At 48.3% G+C, this 21,809-nt stretch overlaps 1 protein-coding gene across 2 annotated transcripts; it reads right to left on the reverse strand.

The window, feature by feature from the left end:
* Positions 1-587: 587 nt before the first annotated feature.
* On the reverse strand, positions 588-21,570 carry LOC122371184 (zinc finger protein Gfi-1-like). 2 transcript variants are annotated; one of them, XM_043347326.1, is made up of 8 exons: positions 21,547-21,570; positions 8,534-8,590; positions 6,708-6,841; positions 5,227-5,473; positions 3,642-4,667; positions 3,150-3,354; positions 2,744-2,893; positions 588-1,907 (listed from the first exon to the last, which is right to left on the reverse strand). In XM_043347326.1, exons 3-8 carry the CDS (start codon positions 6,825-6,827, stop codon positions 1,475-1,477), a joined length of 2,181 nt encoding a protein of 726 aa, XP_043203261.1. In that variant the 5' UTR covers positions 6,828-6,841; positions 8,534-8,590; positions 21,547-21,570; the 3' UTR covers positions 588-1,474. The 2 variants fall into 2 exon arrangements, with proteins under 2 accessions (XP_043203261.1, XP_043203259.1); XM_043347324.1 differs by lacking the exon at positions 21,547-21,570 and adding an exon at positions 20,625-20,728.
* Between the last annotated feature and the right edge of the window lie 239 nt (positions 21,571-21,809).

Here is a 21,809-nt window from a genome sequence, read left to right on the forward strand (position 1 = left end):
GCTCTTTTGGATCTTTGATATAGGGACCAAAATTTTCGCGTTACGCCTCCTTTCGAGCTTGCCTTTCCTCTGGAGTCAGCAAACGGGGGATGCATCTTGCAGAGATCTTAAACATATTAATACGCTGTCGGAGAATGGCTTTGAGGAACCTTATAGACACCTCCACTTCTGCTGCGTTGTTCCAGACCAGAGCATTTGTCATTTTTCACAAAGAAGTGCCTATTTTTCATATTTTCTTGAGTCAATGCTGTTGATGGCTGGCCACTGCGGGGGTGACCATTAATGATCCGTTGACCAAAATTGAACAGAGATGCCCACTTTTTGACGCTACTGTAAGAAAGACAAACCTCAACATGTGTTGGCACTAGCCTTTCGTGAATAACGTTTAGTGCATTTTTCTGCAATGCATGAACCAAATCACTGTTTTCTTCTGGGCGTCGCCCATTCTGATCGGGAATGGCAAACTATGTTACGATTAATTAGCAGCCTGAACCAATCACAGGGCAGATTGGTTAATGGCTACGTAAGTGGACATCCCAATAACACATCATTGAACACACCGCGTTGCAGGCCGAAATTCCAACTCCTTCATGGTTGGGCCGGGAACTTTTTGAACGCCCCTCGTATATTGAAATAAAAACGAACATTCATACTTGTGCAATGAATATATTTTTGACGTCTGACCTACAATCGACGGCAAAGGTCATAAGTCATTAGCCAAAAAATTAAGGTCGCGAGACAATTATAGAGACATTTGAAAATTTAAAGGTCTGCTAGGACGGAGAAAAACTAATAAGACCTCCATTGCTCTTTGCATAAAATAAGACGATGACATCTGCAGAAATAATATAGAGCGAATTGAAGCGAATGAATGAATGAAGGTGAGCATAAATAAGTGAATGAATGAATTGATGAACGAATCAGTGAATGAATCGGCAACACACCTTACAATGGCAGATGGAGTCTGCATCATGCCCATGTGCATCATATGGCCAGCGAGCCTGAGAAGCGCCACCGGCCCAACACTCCAGTAATTTGGCACACATTGCGATATAACGCATCTTGGCCAAACATTCAGTGGCCTATGAAGCATCAACCAGCGCGTCGATTCGAGGGGTCTGAAGGGTGGCTTTGTGGTCGACGCAGGCGAGCCAGAACGCCTAAAACGAATGATTATCAAAAGAGAACTGCAAGACTCTTCATGAAGAACACGATACTCTCACACACAATGGCTACGCGAAATCACCGCATACTGGCTACGTGATTTGATACTCGTCTAATCTCATCAAGCTCTACGACCCTCAAAATGTAAACGTTTCCCGTTTCGTCTCCAACTTCAGCTCAGCTTTCTCGACGGGGATTGTCTTTGCCCCCCGACAGTAGCACACGCAGCTGATGTAGTCTCTATCAGACATGGACGCTTCCTCGTTGGGGGTGCCTCCCACCCCGCACACTGCACAGCGCTGTCGCCCACTCACTTTTGGACGACACGCACATTGTTGGACACATTGCCCGACGAGTAGGACACGTTGTACTTGCCAAGAGAGCTGGTCAGATTGACTCGCGGCCTTTGCACCCGATCATTGGCGACCGAGGGTGCGCCAGGGGTGAACTTATCCAGGGGAGTGAGCTCTCTCTCCCAGTCCTGCAGCGGCGGCAGGATCTCCAGCGGCGGCAGCGGGTCCAGCAGCTGCTCTGCCAGCGTCGGCTTCTCCCCCGGCCCGTCAGCCACCGTGGCGTCAACCACCTGCTCCAGCACGTCACGGCCCGGCGGCGGCACGATGCTCTCCACGTTACACATGTACTCCACACGGCCCGTCGACTGACGCACCACGACGTCCACGTACGAGAAGCCCATCTTGCTCGGACTGGGCGGCGCTTGAGAGTCGTCCGAACGAGGCCGGGCCCTGCAGGCGGACGGACAGCGCGGCGTCAGGTCACCGGTACAGGCACAAACAGAAATGTTGAGTCGGACTGGCATAAGGCAAGGCGGCGGCGAACACGAGCTCAATGTGGTAAACGACAAAAAAAAAAAAACAAGGATGATGGTGATTCGCTAAGACTAAACGCAAGGAAAATCGAACGCATGTGGCAATGTGCGGCAAACACATCAGCAAATAAGCATTTGATTGTTAACGCATCATTTTATGCTACGTTGATATAGGAAAAGTGCAAAAAAAGCTTTTGGATATCGGCATCGGGCATGTTCACTTAAAGGCCACCACTTTCAACCACACCGTCTTCTTCCGAGCGCAGCCTCTTTCTATAAAGGTAAAGCACGGGCCAGTGCTGGAAATGAGGCCGCTTTCTGGTCCCGGCGTTTTATTCTCCTCGCGGGTTAATCCCGTCCAGCGTTTAGCCTTTCGGGACCCGCTCAGGGTCGCGGTTGTTTTCGCCGCTCGCCCCAGTCGAGATGCAAAGTTGATAGTCACACGAAGCTTATTTAGGGCCAGCCAAAGCAGTCTAGTCTGGAGTTACTGTTAAATGTATGCATATAGATGAAAGAAAAATGTTTTGTAGAATCGATTAATTTCGAAGTCGTATATTCAGAGGCCCCAAATAAACTTCGTGCGACTATCAGCTTTGCATCTCGAATGGGCCGAGCGGCGAAAACAACCGCGGCTCTGAGAGGGTCCCGAAAGGCTAAGCGCTAGACGGGGCTAACTCACCCGGAGAATAAAACGCCGGGACCAGAAAGCGGCCTCATTTCCAGCACTGGCACGGGCCGGTCTGCCGGACCTACCTCGGCCTCCTGGATCGGTCCTCCTGGTGGGAGCGCTCCAGCAGCCGGCGGTGCTCGTCATCGGACAGGATGACGATGTTGCCGCTGTTGGTCAGACGCTGGCCGTGCTTCGACTCCAGGTGGCGACGGTACGAGTTCTTCGCCTTAAAACTGTCACACAAAAGAGAGTCAGCTCGCACCGTTATTGTTCTTGATATTGTGGTAAAACTTCGTTCATTCGGGTAGATAGCTGGTGAAACGTCGCAAATCAAAACAAAATTCATGTAATGACAAAATTAACTGATATATGCGTATCATCATAGTGCGGCTCCGTGACCCACACAGGTCGGGTCGGCTACCCAGCCCTGCCCGTGACCGTTCGTCTGTCCGTCTCCTCACCCCTACCCACCGCCGTCTGTCTCCTCACCCCCGGCCGCAGACGGAGCACATGTAGGGCGTCTCGCCGGTGTGCCGACGCAGGTGCTCGGTGTAGTGCGACTTTTGTCGGAACTCGTGGCCACAAGTGCTGCAGCGGAACCGCGTCTTGTGCTCGTGGATCAGCATGTGGCAGTCGAGCGACGTCTTTCGAGTGAAAGACTTGTGGCACAGCTTGCAGGAGAAGTCCTTGATGCCTGAAAAAAATGCGAGGGTCATATGACTATTAATTAATTAGGAATGCAACTGCAGTCGGATAACGACCACAGACATGACGAAAAACAAAGCCATAACTCGAATATAATAGATATCATGTTACCTACCTATGATCAGGATAAAGATGCTCAAATCTTAAGTTTACAAACTAGCCCATAAAAAGTTAGTTTGTAGAGCTGACTTAAAAAATTAGTTTGTAAAAAGTTAGTTTGTAAAACCCATAAAAAGGAATTAAGTAGAAACTTATGGTACCCAATGCATTACGTACCTAGGTGGCACTTGTAGTGCGACTGTAGCGAGGACAGGGCCGTGAAGCGCTGCGGCGGGAAGCACACGCGGCACACGTAGTTCACGTAGTTGTTGCACATGCTGGGCCGGAGGCGCATCTCGATCAGCGCCTGTCGCGCCTTCTCCTTGTCCTCCTCCGACTGGCTGATGAACTTGGCCAGTCCCTTGGGCTTACGGTGCTGCTTATACTCGTCGCGCTCCACCACGCGGGTGTAGCGGCGCAGGCCGCTGACGGTCGCCGAGCCGCCCTCCATGATGACCGGCAGGTCCGCGGAGCGCATCACGCCGCCGCGGATCACCTGTTCGGCGCCCACCAGCGGCACGCCGTCACTGCTCTCGGCACTGTCACCGCCGCCGAGGCCGTCGTCGGAGCCCGGTCCAATCACTTCCCGCTCCATGAGACCAAGCAGGGCTAGGTCAGACTCAAACGGGATCGCCGAGTGATTCTGACTGGCTGTGCTGGCTGTGCCAGCACCCGTGGGCGCCTCGCTCTCAGCTGGGTTGACGGACGGCTCCGGCGGTGTCGGCGTGGAGTCCGCCGAGGGGCCAGCGGAGGACTCCAGTGCGGAGTCCCGCGCGTAGTCGTGCTCGCGGAGCTGCTCTCGCGGCGGAGACGGCGGCGCCGGAGGAGGGGGCTCCGGGGACACGGCCGGAGGCTGGACCGGCGGCGGCGGCGGCGGCGGTTCGGTGGTGCGCCTCCGGCGGGACTGGGACCGCTCCGGAGGACTGACCAGTGCCGGCGGCGGCGACTCCACCGGGCGCTTCTTGGGCCTTGTCGGAGTTCGTTTCGACGGCCTCTCCGACGGCGACGATCGTTGAGCATATGCCCGTTCTGGGCTAGCAGCATGATTGTCGGGGGCTTCAGGTGCTTGGGGAACAAGCTCGTGAGCAATGTAAGACCGCTTTTCACGAGAGGCCTTGCCCGGTGATTTTTTGCCTTGGCGCGACTCGATAACCCTCCGTGGTATAGGCACAGTAGTTTCAGCCGTGAATATTACACGGCCCGCTGCAAAACCAGCAAAATACTGTCAGCACCCAACCTGAGCTACGCAAGGGATATATTAAACTGTTTTTCATATTATTAAAGCAGCGTTAGTTGTTGAAACAAAATATTATGTTAAAAACAAACTTTTTTATTCGGACTTTCGGTTACCTAATGCCATTTCAAACTCACAGCTGAAGATGGTGACAAAACCAAACTCAACCCAACACATATTCATCACTTGGAAAGTGTGATCCGATGGGAGTTGGTCCGATATTCAAGACAGGATCGGCCGGTTTGCCGCCGGTCGGACCTCAGGGCTCAAACTGGAGGCGGATCCAGCCCATGGATGAAGGAGGCTGGATCGGAAAACGTTGATCAAGTCAGTGTGGGCGAGGCCAAAAGGAAGCTGGTTACTCAAAGCTTTCATAAGGCGCACAATACAATTATAGCCAAAGAAGTTCATAGTGATCTACGGCCGGACACTCGCACCTACGCACTCATTCATTTACCTAAGCAACTATTCAAAATTGACTATAACGACAGCTGACATGCTGGAGGCCGAAATTTAGCGGGCACTTACTGCTCTCTGTCTTGAGCTGTTTCAGGTGCTCCTGCAGATGCCGTTTGATCTCACGCAGCGACTTGTCCTCGCTGCCGAAGCTGGTGGTCTCGTACTGGCACTCGGACGGCACCAGGCGACACGTGTGCTTGAACGTCCGCTTCAGCTCGTTGGACTCAAAGTGGGTGAAGTGTTTCACTAACTGTTTGGGCGTGAGCTGGAGAATCTCGTCCAGGTCCAGTACGCCATTACCGGAACGCTTGGCCGCCTGCGAGTCCGACAAGGAAGTGCATCATGTCCATCAGTGTTTAAAACTACCAGGGTCGTAATAAGTATCGATCAAAGGCAAAAAAGCACATTCGGACTTCAAACCTGCAGCACGCGCCTTAATCTTCCAGGCGGTGGGGCATTTTTTTGCCCCCCCCCTTTACTTTTTTCCATATATCTCGAGAACCGCTGCGCCGATCGTCACCAAACTTTCAGTACCCTCCCGGGAGTAGCTAGCGCACATGGTGAGCAAATTTTTTTCCAAAGGCTATGATAGGTTGGCCGCTAATGACGTCAGAGTGACGTCATTTTTGCCATTTTCGACCCAAAAAAAGGTTTCGCGGGAAGAGCTGTCAGGCCTACAGATTTAGAGATACAGAAAAATGTTCCAGACATAAAAGGTGTGAAATCAAGAGGGCTACAAAACTGCTATTTCGGTTTTTCGATTTTTTTTGATTTTGACCCCCCAAAATTAAAAAAAAATTAAAAATAATAGCCGAAAAATCCAAAAAGTTTTTTGAATTTCGAAAAAAACGGAATATATGTGATAGTCCCTACCGCCTTCTATCTACATACCAAATTTAAGATCAATACCTCTTTTTTGGCCAAGTTATAGCGAAAAAACTGTTCAAAATTGATGACGTCAAAGTTTCAAACTCAATTTTTAGCGATTCTAGACCTCGTAGCGCAAAACAAAGACCACCATTAGACTCCCGGCGACGAGCTGCATCGAATCAATACCCATTTTATGCAAAATATCAACTTTGAAATTTGACCTTTTTTACCTGACCTCCAACAGAAAGTGACCTAAACCGTACCTGATGGTCTTATAACCAATACCATTGAGTTGGAAATGAAAAACTGGACATAAAACATGCATCGCACAACCTTAGTAAAGTTGGGTTCATGTGGTGACCCTTGGTGACCTTTGGTGACCTGACCTGTGACCTGACCTGGTATGACCAGTGACCTCTAATAGCAACATATGTACTAGACAACTGACGCCTTATCGCTGATTTTCGACAAAATGCGTTTTACTCGGTGTTATAGCGCTTTCCCTAGAAGCCCCGTGAACGGTGAAATATTTTATCTTTGACCTGACCTGTGACGTCATCGGTGACCCACCCCTGAAAAAAATTGTGGAAAAAAAACAAAGAGCTAAGTATGTCTCCCAATAAGCACCGCTATGATTGTAGGAGGGCCAGGCAGTGCTTGCAGCACCAGCACCAACTCACCTTTTCCTTTTCAATCCTGAGGTCATTGGCCAAAAGTTCGGAGACTATTGCGTCTCCAGGCGCCAGCGCAACTTCACACAACAGGTCTAACGCCGATTTCTGAGCGAGCCTTTGGACCATCACTGCCACCAAAACTGAAAACACAAACACTGACAGAAACGCAGCGAAAATGGAAAAGTGCAACTATCCTACACAGACAGCAGGTGACATTTAAACAGAATGGAAAATGAAGTGTAATTCAAGAAGAAAAACATTTCAATGTGTGAATTGAACGTCCAACTTGTGTAAGTGTAACTTCATTAGCATAAAACAGCACAAAACTAACGAAAAAAACAAGTGAGAGGATACAAAGCAGAGCAGAAACATGCTTGGCCTAAAGAAAATTTGTTGATATGAGGGGTAGGGAACTATTTTACATTTGCTAAGATAAATGAATTATGTCAAAGCAATTCACTATACATTTCCTATAAATTCACTATATATTTTGAAGTTTACCACAGACATTATAAATGGGATAATAGGTACACATGATGCATAATGAATCTGTGATATTCCTTCTTGGTAGATGGAACCAATGCACCTTATACATAGAACAATTACATGAATATCTAGGCCCAAGTTACTCACTAGGGACAAGGAACATGGTAAAATATCTGCCCCAGCTTGTAATTTTGGTAAAAGGAGTACACACATTCCAAAGGGAACACATAAGTGATAAGATAAGATACAACTTTCTAAAAAAAAACATGTTTTATTACGGAGCGAGCGAAGCGAGCGTAGTCTTTCCTTAGATTAACGGAAATTTCTGAGTATGAGCGGCCGGCCGGCCGGCCGTGGTCACGCTTTTGCGAGGCTTATATCTCAGCAACCACTTGACCGATTTACACGCGGTAATTTTTGTAGGGTAGCTTCATTCCTTCTACCAAGTATTGGACTATTCCTGATGCATGTGGGTGACCCCTTATGCACGTGCCACGTGCAAAACGAAGAGGTGTCCGTTTTGTAATTGTTGCAATATCTCGGTAACTACTTGGCCGATTGCGCTGAAAGTTGGCATGTAGGTAGGCACCCATTAGGCACTGCATATCCATGTGCCAGAGTTGGGGTGCTGCTGCACGTGCGCACGTGCAGGGGTCGTTTCCAGATCTCGAGAACGGCTGGACCGATGGCGCTCAAATTTGGTACACGGTTAGGGACCAGTTAGTAGGGTGCCGTGCACAAGTCAGTTGGGACCCATTTTGCACGTGCGCACGTGCAGGGTGCCGCTCCCAGATCTCGAGAACGGCTGGGCCGATTGTGCTCAAATTTGGCACATCGCTAGAAACCGGTCAGTAGGGTGCCGTGCACAAGTCAGTTGGAGGTACCCCCTCGAAATTTCGCACGTGCAAGACTCACCCCCTCGCTCGCTCCGTTAGTCGCCCCAAAAGGCGCTATACTGGTCATATATGAATAAAGAGCACATGGACAATGATATGTCTGGCGGTACACATGGAGGTCCCCGCTTCAAAATTAGTTAATCCCTATAATATAGACATCATTCTATAGAGAAACTCATGTTTAGTAAGAAACTACATATTTATGAAAATTATCAGATAAGATAGCTAGGGTAAACAATTTAGGCCTTTGATTTTTAACTTATAATGAATTAATGAAAACCACTTCCAAACATATCTGGCTATTCATACCTATCTGAATTCAGATGAAATGGGAGCCTGGAGGGCTGGAAAGGAGATACAGAGAGCACACCTGGGCCCTGGCTCTATAAAGTTGAGAAAGATATATTGCCCTTATCAGATGTTGCAGGCTGTGTGCATAAAAGTACTCACCTGATCGCTAAAAGAATTCCTTAAAATGGTAGCAACAAGTCCTAATTCCACTTATACCTGAAAAAAATATGGATAATGTTCAGAATCCATGAAAGCAGTACCTACCCCCAACAAAACAACATTTGGATATTGTCATTGGATGTTGAAAGCTGACAGGGGGTTGAAATGAGTTCCATTAGTCAGTTCTTTAACAGCATGCTGCTGGTTTCCTAATACATGGGAATTGCCAGTACTGATTGCTGCAGCCTCTTGTCGCTGAAACACACTCACATGCATTGCACCAATGAGAAGTCTGGAAACACCAGCATGCTGCTAAAAATTACCAAAGAGCACAAAGATGTGTTTGTGTTTAATTAACAATGTCAAGTTGTTGAATGCATTTTGCATAGTGCTGTCCAGGTAATCCTGCTGTTCTACTTTTCAGTAATCCAAAAAGATTCCTTAATCATTATCAACTTGATCATTAACCCTCGCCCGCACATGGGGGGGGGGGGGTTGCCACCCCCCCCAGGTAGTCTTTCTGCTCCGCACTCAACATTTTTAGAGCTAGAAGGCTGATTTTTCGTATAGCTGCTCCCCTATCCTTTCTTGATGTCCACTGAAAATTTCAAGTTTCTGTGATTTTTGGTTTCGGAGATATGACCTTATTTTTCAGGTCATGTCATGACCCAAATGGCCAATTCTCAACATCTTGCATTTGCCATGGGCCTTATGAGCTTTTGACACCCTGATTTCGGCCTTTTTTGGCAGTCTTACCTCCCACCTATCATGGAACATGTTGTTCGACGATGTACAGGGGTCAAGGTCAGGGTCAAGGTCAACCTAGGTCATCTAAGATAATTGCGTTTTAGGCAAGCTGAATTTACTTTTTTTGAAGTTTTTTTACTGCATTTTTGGTAAAAGCTTCTCAGATCATGATTTCATGTAATATGGACCCAAAAACAATCGGTGCACACATCAGTATACACACGGACACACACAGACATACAAACACATATAATTGACCTTGACCTTACTTGACCTGAAATGACCTCAGCAGCGGAATTCTGGTCGGGTAGTGTGACAAAGAGGTTCTAGCTGGCTTGGCACCAGAAAACAGCATCGTCATCGGCATTTGATAAGCAGCACACTTGATATCCAACGGTGACCCAAAACAGCAACATTTTTTAGGTTGACCTGACCTGGAAGGTCAATGACTGACCTGAGAAGGTAAAACTGGGTATCATTGGATTCGTCTCTTCCCAAAGAATCTTTTTGGTCTTTACTGCTAAGCTCTATCTCCAACAGGAACGAAATGGCGCGGGGGGGGGGGGTGGCAACCACCCCCCCCCCCCCATGTGCGTTCTAGGATGGGAAAATGGCATGTGCGGGCGAGGGTTAAAGGGACACTCCCACCTTAACATTAGTTTTGAGTTGAGATAGCCAAATTGGTGGCCATGGCCTGAAAATACCGGTTTGGGCACTCACAACATCGACAAATGCTTTAATTCGGAGATATGGAATTTCAAACTTGCAGTTTTCGGATTCTAAGGGGCTAGTGCATTGGTATGCCCCCTTAGAATTTGTGACGTCAGCGGAGATCTAACGATTTTTAAATCTTTTACTAAAACGTTTGATAGCACGCGGTGGTATATGCTGCTTTGCGCGCAACAAATGCCGCACTTTTAACCCTATTAGTGGCAGGGGGGGGGGGGGTTGTTTTTATCCACCCCTCAGGTTTTTCGGGAATATCTCCGAAACCGCTGAAGCTACGATGCTGAAATTTTCTGACTTTTCCTAAAACTAAATTGGGCACATTCCCTGAAAATTTCAAGTTCATAACTGTACCAGGGGCGGCTCCAGAGCACTGGGAATTGGGGGGTCCTATTCGTGAAACGAGTCATTTGGGCGAAGATCACGATGCTGCACCAGTTTTACGAACAGTGAATGAAAGGTATCATATGATAACATATACAGTTATTGTGCATCCTCTTTTGACACGTTTTTGCTATAATAGGCGGATCCAGGCGTCCAAAAAGGGGGGTTATGTTTTACCTCCCAACATAGGTGCCCTGACACCGCCGATGCATGACCAATACAATTTTAGTCGTTCTCTCATAAGAAAATTGTAACATAACAAGACCATTGCCACCCTTTTTAGAAACAGTACCAACAAAAACCTTATTTACTATACTTTTTGTGTACCCCCAATCTCAATGATCTGTATCCGCCTATGATTTTTGAAAATGCATATTTTTAGGATCCATGTGAATTCCTGGTTCATTCTCTATCGATCGGCAAAAGTTGCGTTAAGATTGGCTCCGAAACCTGGCCGTGATAAACAGTCTAAAATGTATCTGCAATTTGCCCGTTTTTACCCCCCCTCTACCCCCCTATTGACATTTTTTAATTTTATTTTTTTTTAGAAATGTAGATCTCATTGAGCCAAATCGAATGCCGTTTGAATTTTGAAAATCGGCCGGTTAGATCTCGAGATATCAAGGGGGGGTCGTAAACAGCCCCCCCCCCTGCCACTAATATGGGGTAGCCAGGAGCCTGCCACTAATAGGGTTAAATAAAGTCGCTAGGAACAGCGGACATCCCAAAAAGTAAACAAAAGTAAAAGTCTAATATCTTGAAAACCGGTGAATATTTTTCGATGAAATTTGGTAGATATTCGTTTTCGCTCTTTCTGAACCGAGCGACATCACTTTCGTGCCAATTCATTAACTTTTTTGAAGGTGGGAGGGTCCCTTTAACAATCATTAACCCTATCATTAACCCTATCATTAACCCTATCATTAACAATCATTATTAACCCATCAACCTGAGTAAAAGATAAAATGACTTTAAAGTCCCACTTAATCATTAACCCATTAATGCCGGAATTTTTATTTTTTGATTCTTTAGTTGTCCTTAACAAATGTTAGCCACACGGGTCCCAGTAAGAAAACTGTGCAAGCTTAAAAAAATTGTTCCATCAGGGCGGTGTTTCACGGGACGCTGCTACCACGCTGCTATCAAATTGCGCGAGCTGACGTCCATAGGCGTCGCCAGACATTTTCGGTTGGGGGGGGCAAAACAAGGTTTTGTGTTAAATCTTGCCTTTCCCCAGCCGTTACTCACTCGTTTTACATATCATTCGACGCGCAATGGTGCGAGGAATCCGATGGTGACAAAGTTTTCCTTCTAGCTATAGCATGTATTTTTTACAAAAAAAAAAATCAAAATTTTGACATTTCTGGACAAAAACGACCGTTAGAATTACAGTGGCTGCGATTGCCGACGCACTGCAGAGGGCCCATGAGCAGACTCTCGTCGCTCATGATCATTACCCAGAAGAAGGTGAGAAACGCTCCATTTGAATCGGATCACCTCGCTAAAACCTCCATTCACGCATGCATGCCGAGGTTTTACGTGAAATGCATAGGGTTTATCCCAGCCGCCGATTGTAGCTAAGAATTGGGCATTCGGCGGAGACTGAGAGAGAATGTCGGAAGTGTGAATCGGAAGTACATCATTCATCCTTGCTGCAGTGAGAAGAAGTGTTTTGTTCACTCGAGTGTGAACAAAAAGTTTCTGGTTTTTCGAGTGAAGGGAAGCGCTGCAAACGCGACCAAAAATATTTAACGGAACCAAAAGTTACGCACGGCATAGCGGCAAGGGATCCCTTAGAGATAGGATTGCGACTTCCAGGCCATTTCAGGCCACTCAGGGTCAGTGTGGACTCTCAGAAGCCTGCTTAGGATCCCGGAGATCGGCGTGGGTCACCCCAAACATTTACGTGTATGTGGTGCTTTAGGGCTTTCCGAGCCCAAGGTGGGCCCGGAAAGCCCTTTAGGGCACACGAGCTTTCAGAAGCCAGTGTGGGCGGCGGGCGCTAAGAGACTAGGCCCAGGGTGAGCCTGGAGCCCTCGAATAACAGTGTGAACCGTCGGGGTCTGTGTCGAATCCTTAAGGACCCTACGTTGGTAGGGACATAAGAAACATGTGTTGCGGCCCTCAGAGGGACACGTGAGTTGTGACCCCTCAGATGCCGGTTTGGGGTTAGTAAAGTCTGTCGCCTCAAAAGTTCGGCTGAACTATCATAGGCCAGTTGAGGTTTTCAGAAAGTTTCGAAGGCATCCTCAAAGATTCGTGTGGCCCTTCAGAGGTCTACGTATGTATAATGTCCTCAAAGATCCCTGTATGGGCCCTCTAGAGAACATGGACACCAGTGGGACTCTCAGAGGCCGGTTTGGGCCCTCCGAAAGCTTCTTAGAGCTCAGTGGAGCTCCTTAGGAGCCTGTGTGAAAAGCAGGCTCATGAGCCCTGCGGCACTTGAACGGTACTTGTGCCTGTCGCAGATATTTGACGAGAGTTGAGAAAGGCCCCGAAGATTTCGTGTCACGCTTTGAACGAAAATTATGTGTCAGCACTCCAAAATTTATGAAAATCAGCTACAAAATGTAATACAGAACCAACTAGGAACATGGCATGAATCATGGCATTTACATTTCCGAGTATGGAGTCGGAGTCTTGAAGATTTTGGCGACTGCGTCTGCGACTCTGACTTTGGTTTGAACTGCACGCTCCAACAGAGTCTGACCTCACAGGCATTCTCAGAAAGGTACCCCAATTTTTCCCCGACTCCAAAATCTCATCGGATCTGTATCGAACTCAGGGGGTGCCCGGTCCGAGGTTGGGGGGGCAAGCTGCCCCGCTTGCCCCCCCGTGGCGACGCTAATGCTGACGTCACACTTGTGGTAGTGTTGGAGCAATGGGCCTGTTGATGTTTCCATGGAAACCCAATTTGACACGTGTAAAAGCAGCGTGCTGCTATCACCGGTGAAACAGGGCCCAGTTCTCAAGTTATAAGTATGGGTCATAAATGACCCAACCGGCATTGGCATAGTCACAAATAAGCAGTTATCACGAAAACCGATTTAGCCAGATACACTGAAGGACATGATGTGGAGTTTGCTAATGTAATAATTGAATGAGGACTTTACTCCACAAGAAATCGTTCGGGTCGGAGCTTTCGAATTGTATTACAAAGCTTCGTCAGCGTATCGTAATCGGGTTCGGGGGTATCGGTCGCAAAATTTGCGACCGATACCCCCGAACCCGATTACGATACGCTGACGAAGCTTTGTAATACAATTCGAAAGCTCCGACCCGAACGATTTCTTGTGGAGTAAAGTCCTCATTCAATTATTACATTAGCTAGATACCTTATTGTGTATACTGTATAGCGGTCTCAGCCAAACAATATTAAGAGGCACTGCATTGCAATGCTTTGCAACGTCTCATTGACGGGCCGTTGGTGCCGCTGGCAGGCCTGTGGTGCCCCTGTTAGGCCTCTGGTGCTCCAGAGGGGACACCATAGGCCTGACGGGCCTGTGGTGTCCCTGGAAGGACTGTGGTGCCCCTGGGCCCTGACAAGCCTGAGGTGCCCCTGACAGGCTTGTGGAGCCCCTGACAGGTCTGTGGTGCCATTGCTAGGTTTGTGGTGCCCCTGGCAGGCCTGTGGTGCCCCTGGTGGGCCTGTGGTGCTCCTGCTAGGCCGCTGGTGCCCCTGGGTCCTGGCAGGACTGTGGTGCCCGACAAGCCTGAAGTACTCCCGACAGGCCCGTGGAGCCTTTTACAAGCCCAAGGTGCACGTGCGAGGCTGGTGGTGCCCCTGTGAGGTCGATGGTGCCCCTGGCAGGCCTCTGGCTGGTGCCCCTGGCAGGTCTGTGGTGCCCCCTGACAGACCTGTGGTGCTCTTGCTAGGCCGATGGTGCTCCTGCAGGCCTGTGGTGCACCTAACAAGCCTGTGGTACCCCTGACAGGCCCGTGGTGCCCCTCGGCCGGCCGAGTCGCTGGCCCGCCCCGCGTCACGGCCCCGGACAACCGGTCCGCTCATGATATCCCAACATCGCAACACTAGGCCTGTGGTGCCCCTGATAGGTCGGTGGTGCCCCCGGGTCCCAGGGGAGGTCATCATGAGTGACCCATATGACCCCCTCCTTTGGATCCCCCACTGTGATCTGATCACAACCCCCAGAAATAAATAATCGTATAATCATCAATTGCTTCCCTTGTATTCAACATACGAGAAAATTGACAACACTATTGCCGGCTGGGTCATTTATGACCCAAGGATATTTATTGAGGAAAAAAAGTTATCCGATGGCGACAAGAAGGGCAAAAATAAACATCATGTCTTTTTCAGACAAATTTAGATGCCAGGTGGACGATCATTCAATAGATAGTGAAGTGCAAACATAACATAATATTACTTTTTGGGACGGCGCGCCATTGCCAGTGACCGGCGGCTGTGCAGTCCCGTCGTCTTTGGCTCCAGAAACTTCAGTGGACGAGCTCACACGAGTTTTATGCGGCTCTGATGCTCGTCGATGAACCCACAAATCCAACAAAACACTTACTTACTTACTTACTTACTTAGAAGTACAGAATTTTGATAGGCCACTTGGCCTTTATGTCCGTTCCAGTCGAGCTGCTTAGTGTGGGTTTTACTGGTCTGTGTAAGGTATCGCGTGTACGAAGTCTGCCCAGTGGGTGTCTAGGCGGGTCTTGAACTGGTTGAGCGTACCGGCGTCGACAACTTCTGGCGGCAGACTATTCCAATCGTTTATAACCCTTACTGAGAAGGCGTTTCGGCGGACTCTGGAGACCGCGCGCGGCTTCACGAGGCGCCACGAGTGACCTCTGGTTTCACGGGCGGTTGAGCGGTCGAAGAAGACACGCGAGTCCAGGTCAATACCTCCATGTAGCATCTGATATACCGCTATCATGTCACCGCGCCTTCGTCGGTAGTACAGGGATGGTAGTTTCAACGCCTGCAGTCTCTCAGTGTAGGGCAGGTGGCGCAGCTCCGAGATCTTCTTGGTTGCCCTCCGCTGGACGCGCTCCACTCGTTTCTGGTCTGTCCGGTTGAAAGGGCCCCAGACAATGTTCCCGTATTCAAGGTGGGGTCGGACTAGGGTCTTGAACAGTAGGGGCAACGTTGACTTGTCAATCAGCTGGAAAGACCTCTGAATCATGGAAAGTATCCTCGAGGCTTTGCTGACAGCCGCGGCAGCTTGTTGTCGGAACTTCAACTCCGTATCTATGTAGACTCCCAGATCCTTCTCTGCCGCCACCTGTTCCATTCCAGCGCCCTTCAGCTGGTAGACTTGCTAGGAGTTCTGGCGACCAATGTGGAGGACTCTGCACTTTTCTGCATTAAACTCGAGCTTCCATACATCCGCCCAGTCCGATGCGGCGTCCAGGTCTCTCTGAAGGGCTAGAGGGCCGGATGGGGTGAGGACCGAACGGTACAGCTTGCCGTCATCCGCGAATATCTTGACTCCGCAGTGAAGCACTCTTGGGAGGTCGTTGATAAACAGTATGAACAGAAGGGGGGCCAACACTGAGCCTTGTGGGACTCCGCTGGGTACCGGTGCCCAACCCGATCGACAGCCCTCAACCGTGACCCGCTGCTGGCGTTCTGAGAGAAAGGCTTCAATCCAGCGAAGCAGCTTTCCTCCTATCCCATGGGCCTTGACCTTCTCGATGAGTCTCCTGTGCGGGACTGTGTTAAACGCCTTGGCTAGATCTAAGTAGAGGACGTCCACCGGTTCGCCTTTCTCGATCCAACCACTCCACTCTTCGATTGTTTGGAGCAGTTGTGTGGTGCACGATCTTCCAGGCCTGAAGCCGTGTTGGGCGTCGCTGAGAAGGTTCTCGGACTGCAGATGTGCCATTAGTTGGTCCCTGATTATGGATTCTAGGACCTTACAAGGCACGGAAGTTAAGCTCACTGGCCTGTAGTTTCCTGGGTCGTCCTTCTGGCCCTTCTTGTATATTGGTACCACATTTGCAAGCTTCCAGTCAAGCGGGAGAGCCCCCGTATCCAAAGATTCCCTGAAGATGGTGGCGAGGTGTGGAGAGATGGTGTCGGCTGTCTCGTGAAGAACCCGGGGGTGGATCTCGTCTGGGCCCGCCGCAGAGGAGGGTTTCAGCTGGGCCAGCTTGTTCCTGACGAGTGCTACATGGATGTCTACGTCGTCGACTGTGGGCCCTTCATAAAGGCTCGCGAGGGCTGGCACGTCTTCAGAGCCTTCGTGCATGCAGACTGAGCAGAAAAAGCGGTTCAATACTTCAGCCTTCTCCTGGTCATTGGAGGTCAGGTTGCCACCCTCTGCGCGTAAGTCTTCAACACCAGTGCGCGACTTTAGCCTTGACCCAGCATAATACCAAAACGCCTTTGGGTTGTTCCTGAGGTTGGTGACGAGTTTTTGCTCGTAGTTCCGGCGGAGGTTGCGAGTAAGACGTCTCAGGTCGTTTTTGCAGCGACTGTACCGGGAGAAGCTGATATCGTCTCGTGAGTGTATGTATATGTTCCATAACTTCCTTTTTCTGTTCTTTAGACGAAGTGCTTCTCTGTTCAAGTAGAGGTTATGACGTTTCCTCGTTGGGCATGCCCTTGGGATGCATCTCAACATGAGGCGATTTAGCGTGGTCTTGAAGACCTCGAATCGTCGCTGAGGGTCCGCAGGGTCTACAGTCTCCCAAACTGTACTACGGATCAATTCATTCAGTTGTTGGTAGTTGCCCTTGTTGTAGTTTAGGCGAACTGACGATGGTTCCACCCTCTGTACATAGCAGGTGACATCAAAGTTCAGCACAACGTGGTCGCTGTTTCCCACTGGAGGGAGAAAAGTTAGATTCTTTATCAGCCCCTCTTCATTAGAAAGGATGACATCCAGTGTGCTGGGGTTCTCGCCTGTTCGATATCTGGTGGGTTTCGTGACATGCTGGAACAGCCCACATTCTTGTATACCCTCAATAAACTCGTGGGTGAAATGATGGTCCGGAGCATGTGAGAAGTTTGTATCCCAGTCAATCTGAGGCATGTTGATGTCGCCTGCGACCAGAACATGCGAAAAATTTGATGACGTGCTGATTTTCAAAGTGTCGATTAGGCTGTTAGAGGATAAATAACCATTGACTGAGGGACTTCTGTATATGCATCCCAAAAGCAACTGGTCAGGGCTTCGGAGAGGTATTTTTATCCATAGGTGCTCGACCAGTGGACAAGTGGGAAAGGACACCTCTGTTGCTCTCAGTTCTGGTTTGACAAAGATGGCAATGCCCCGTCGCCCTTCTCTGCCGAGGTTGCAGACATCTGGGTCGAAGTTTAGGTACATGGTGTAGTATGGGATGGCTAGCAGTGCTTGCCCAATAGGCTTGAGCTGAGCTTTGGGGATCACCTCAGCCAGGAGAATCACATCTGGTTCCACAGTCGCAACCATCATACAAAGATCGTCTCTTTTGTTAACAAACTGGTCTATGTTGGTGTAGATCACTTTTAGCTGCTTCCTCTTGTTGGCTGAAGCCGGTTCCCTCTCAGGTTCTCCAACTTCTCTAGCCCCATCTAGTCACTGCTGAGGGGTTGGGTCTGGGGCCGCAGTAGCCCCACCCTGTTCTGATTGTCTGGGCGCCCCAAGGCCATCATTCTCCCATTCGTTTGACCTATTGGGCCCAGCTTGTACGTTTGGGGTGACTGGCGTGCCAGCACTGCCATTTGTCAAAGCATTGATCTCCCGGCTTGCTGTGATAGTGATGTCCTGTTGCTGGTGCTGAGTTTGAGCGTGCTGTGTTCTTTGGATTTGAGGCCTCTTAGGGACAGCGGCAGCGATAGGGACTATCTTGCCATGTCTTATTCCAATGTTCACTTCGCCTGCTTCCTTCCGTCGAGCTAGCTCACTCCTCAACTGCCTGCCCTTCTCTCTCTCCTGCCAGGTAAGGTCAGGGGTGATGTACACCCTGTTCCATGTGGTGTCCCGCAGGGATGCCGCTGACCTGAGGATCTCCATTTTGTCCTCCATATTGGTGAGAGTGACAACTAGAAGCCTCGGCTTGTTCTCCACTTTCTTCCCAACTCGGAAGTTCTTTGTAGTTTTGACCATGAGCTTAAGACCCTCCTTGACCATGGTTCTAAACTTCATTCCATCCTCTTCTGCCCTGACTGCATATGACTGGCCCTCTGATTCTGGCAGATTATGAATAACAAGGTTGAGCTTCCGTCTTTCCTTATCCTGGATCTCATCGATGAGACCTGCGACTTCTTCATGGGAGCGCTTCACTGGCAACATCACCGCTGGCAGCTTTTCAATCCTTTTTGCCACTTTCTCCACTACCTCATCCCCAACTCCCTTTACTGCTTCTGCATAGCTCAGCCTCTGTCCCTCATCAATGGTAGTGCTTGACAATTTGTCTATGAGCTTGCACTGTCCAGTGAACAGCTTTTCCTGGTTCTGGATTGAGTCATTGAGGACCTTGGCATTGTGACGAGCCACAGCTTTCAATTCGTTTATTGACTGAGCAAGTTCCGAGCAGTGACAGGGTTTCGGGGGTTCAGGTATAGCTTTCAGTGATTTGGTACACTGGTCGCAGAGCCAGACTAGAGTGCCGTGCCATTTGTTAAGCGCTCCCATAGCTGCTTTTGACACTGATTGACATTTGGAATGAAACCAGTTCATGCATCTCTCACACTCAATTGCATCCTCTCCTTCCTTAACTAGAGTGCCACACTTTGGTTTCCCTGGACCGCCTTTGCAAGTTGACCTGTCGTTCTTTGTCCCTCCTGCTGGTTTTGGTGCTCCCGGTTCTGGGCTTGTGTTTGTGGATCTGGATCCCCATGGTTTATAAACTTCGCTGTCAAGTCTACGCACCTCTGGGGGATCATTTTTCTCCATTTCATCAAGAATTTGGGTTGTATCCAGGCTTTCCTGCATAGGGATGATGGCTGACCCAGTGAGTGTGGGTTTTCCCAAGCCCTCCCTCTCACCGATTTTAGTGGCAGGAATAGTTTTCTCCCGCTCAGAGGGGTCTTCGCCTGACGCCTTGGTAGCACCGACATCGCAGTTAGCAATACCATCCTCTACAAGGGTTGCCCCCCTAGTGCGAGCAGTTTCTTTCCCTCCCACTTCCTGTCTATTATGCTGAATGTCTTTGCGTTCTGGTCTACTGTTCCTTCCCTTAGCTGTTTCCCCTGCATTTTCCTCTCTCTCATCTGAGGTTACGGTGGCCGTTTTGCCTGAGCGCTGCTTCTTACCTTCTCTTTCCGGATTTAACTTCTCCTTTTCATGATCACTTTCATCAGTACTTACACTGGTTTTCTTGGTTTTTGCCAACGCGTTCACATTCTTCCCATTGTCCACGGGGACGCCCACAACGCCATCCTCACGAGTTTGAGGCGAAAGTGACGCTGGAAGATTTTCCACATTCGTCGAAATGCGTGTAGAATCGGATTTTGAAACTGTCCGGCGCGTTCTCCCGGTGGGTGGTGGTGACCTTGAAAGTGGCATCTTACTGGATTTGCGTAGGCATTTGAGTGTTCTTTGACCAGAAGTGCCCAAAATGTATCAGTGATGAGTGATAAGTGTGCAAATAGTTTGTAATTGCAATGGAAGCTGGAGCTCGACTGGACACGTCCACACGCCACGACAGCTGCAAAGGAAGAAGAAGAAAAGAAGAAGACAGCCGCAACACACGCACAAGTTCCTCAAAGTGCCACTTGCCTCCATTTAGAAAAAATGTTAAGATGTTGCTTTTGGGTCATATATGACCCAAGCAGCATTCATGGGTTAACAACTTAATCATTCAAATGCAGGTGGTAGTGACCTTGAAGTTCCCATACCCCTCATGTGCAGTATGCAGAAAGACCAAGCTTTGCATGCAATAAGAAAAAGCTGGCAGTTAAGCTTTTAACTGTTAAATGCTAATAATTCAATAGCACTTAAGCTGATTATATTACACATTTATTTGCGTATCAGGAACAACACAAAACACAACACGTGACAAAGGCAGTCAGCAATACGTAACAAGCAGCCACTTCCTAGATTGAATGAAAATTTACCTAGGAACTTAACAATAAAATTAAACAATAACACAATAAAAAGATACCTGACTGAGCTTAATTTGAACTTCTCACCCATACTGATGCATCATTTTCTTACAACCAAATCCGGCGTAATATGAATATGGCACCATGCTTTAATCCACCTGTTGAATGTCAAAAAGCACATGATACAAATTCATTTCACAATATCAGGTCATTAATTCGGCGAATTGTACTTACCTGAAAATAATTGAGCCAAAAATATCAAAGGAAACTAAGCATAAAATAGGAAAAATTATAGAAAACAGCGAGTCGCTTCTGCTGTTTCGGTTGTTGACAGGAAACTAGCATCTATGACCGTGAAACAGTGCTGCCAGATGGGGAAGGCTGTAATCCTCCATATCAGTTACAAAAATCCTCCAGATTCCTCCAAATCCTATTGGTAGATATAGAAAGGCGGTCTTGGACGCTGCGGGGGGCTATACCCCAAAAAAAGTTTCACCAAATTCTAAAAACTCATCGGATTTCGAATCCTTTCCCACTGCTGTGCAGTTTAAAAGATACTTTTTCTTATAAAAGTTGTTGAGTTTTCGTTTTATCTAAAAAAAAAAACGAAAATTTTCGTCGATTTCGGGTGCTGCAGGGGGGGCCGGGGGCATTTGCCCCAAATGTCCCCTTAGATCCGCCAGTAGTTTGGTACCCTCGTAAATATAGCTACAGACTGAGACATTCTGCAGTCTCACGGTGATAAAGGATTAAGGACGTGATATATCCTAACGGGTAGGGTGACGCTGGGCAGGAAAATGCCTTTTTAGTCTTGAATGTGCTATATTTTTCCATGAAATTGAATATAATAATCGGGCGACAAATCCTCCAGATTTTCCTCCAGAATCAAAAATCCTCCAAAAGCGAAATTTGTCCGCAAATAGAGTTCAAAATCCTCCAGATTTGCGGAAATCCTCCAAATCTGGCAGCACTGCCGTGAAACTAGCAGAAGGGAGGGGAAGATAGAGAATGTATCTTATCAAAAGAAAGCTACAAAGCTGAGTAAAATGGAACAAATGTGTGAAATTATTTAATTCTTAAGTTTTGAACATCGAAAATAGTCGATATGCTAAAAAATTGTTTGTATTGAAAAGATTTAACACCGATAATTTCTTACCGATGATGCCCGCCTCAATTTCTTCATCTCTAAATTTGTGGCGCATGTGATTCAAAATGAAGCAGTTAAAGCGCTGCAAGATTATTGAGGGCCTTGTTATTGAGCACTACTTTACTGCTTTGCACGACCCGCCACAATAATTTCACAAATCAGTCCCAGTTGTTACCTACCAAATTTCGAGCAATTCCAAAATTGCCTATGCGTCTTGTAACAGTGTTGAAACGTCTCTTCAAATCAAACATCTCAGCAAAATAAACTTTTAT

Source organism: Amphibalanus amphitrite, unplaced genomic scaffold, assembly GCF_019059575.1.
Source record: "Amphibalanus amphitrite isolate SeventyFive unplaced genomic scaffold, NRLGWU_Aamphi_draft 001213F_arrow, whole genome shotgun sequence".
Taxonomy (NCBI): domain Eukaryota; kingdom Metazoa; phylum Arthropoda; class Thecostraca; order Balanomorpha; family Balanidae; genus Amphibalanus; species Amphibalanus amphitrite.

Excerpts from the sequence above, each read along its gene's own strand:
- LOC122371184 (XM_043347326.1), bottom strand. The coding sequence starts at position 6,827 with ATGGTCCAAAGGCTCGCTCAGAAATCGGCGTTAGACCTGTTGTGTGAA. Across the intron at positions 4,668-5,226 it reads ACAGCTCAAGACAGAGAGCA|CGGGCCGTGTAATATTCACG; the intron begins GTAAGTGCCCGC and ends CTGGTTTTGCAG. Across the intron at positions 2,894-3,149 it reads TGCTCCGTCTGCGGCCGGGG|TTTTAAGGCGAAGAACTCGT; the intron begins GTGAGGAGACAG and ends TTTGTGTGACAG.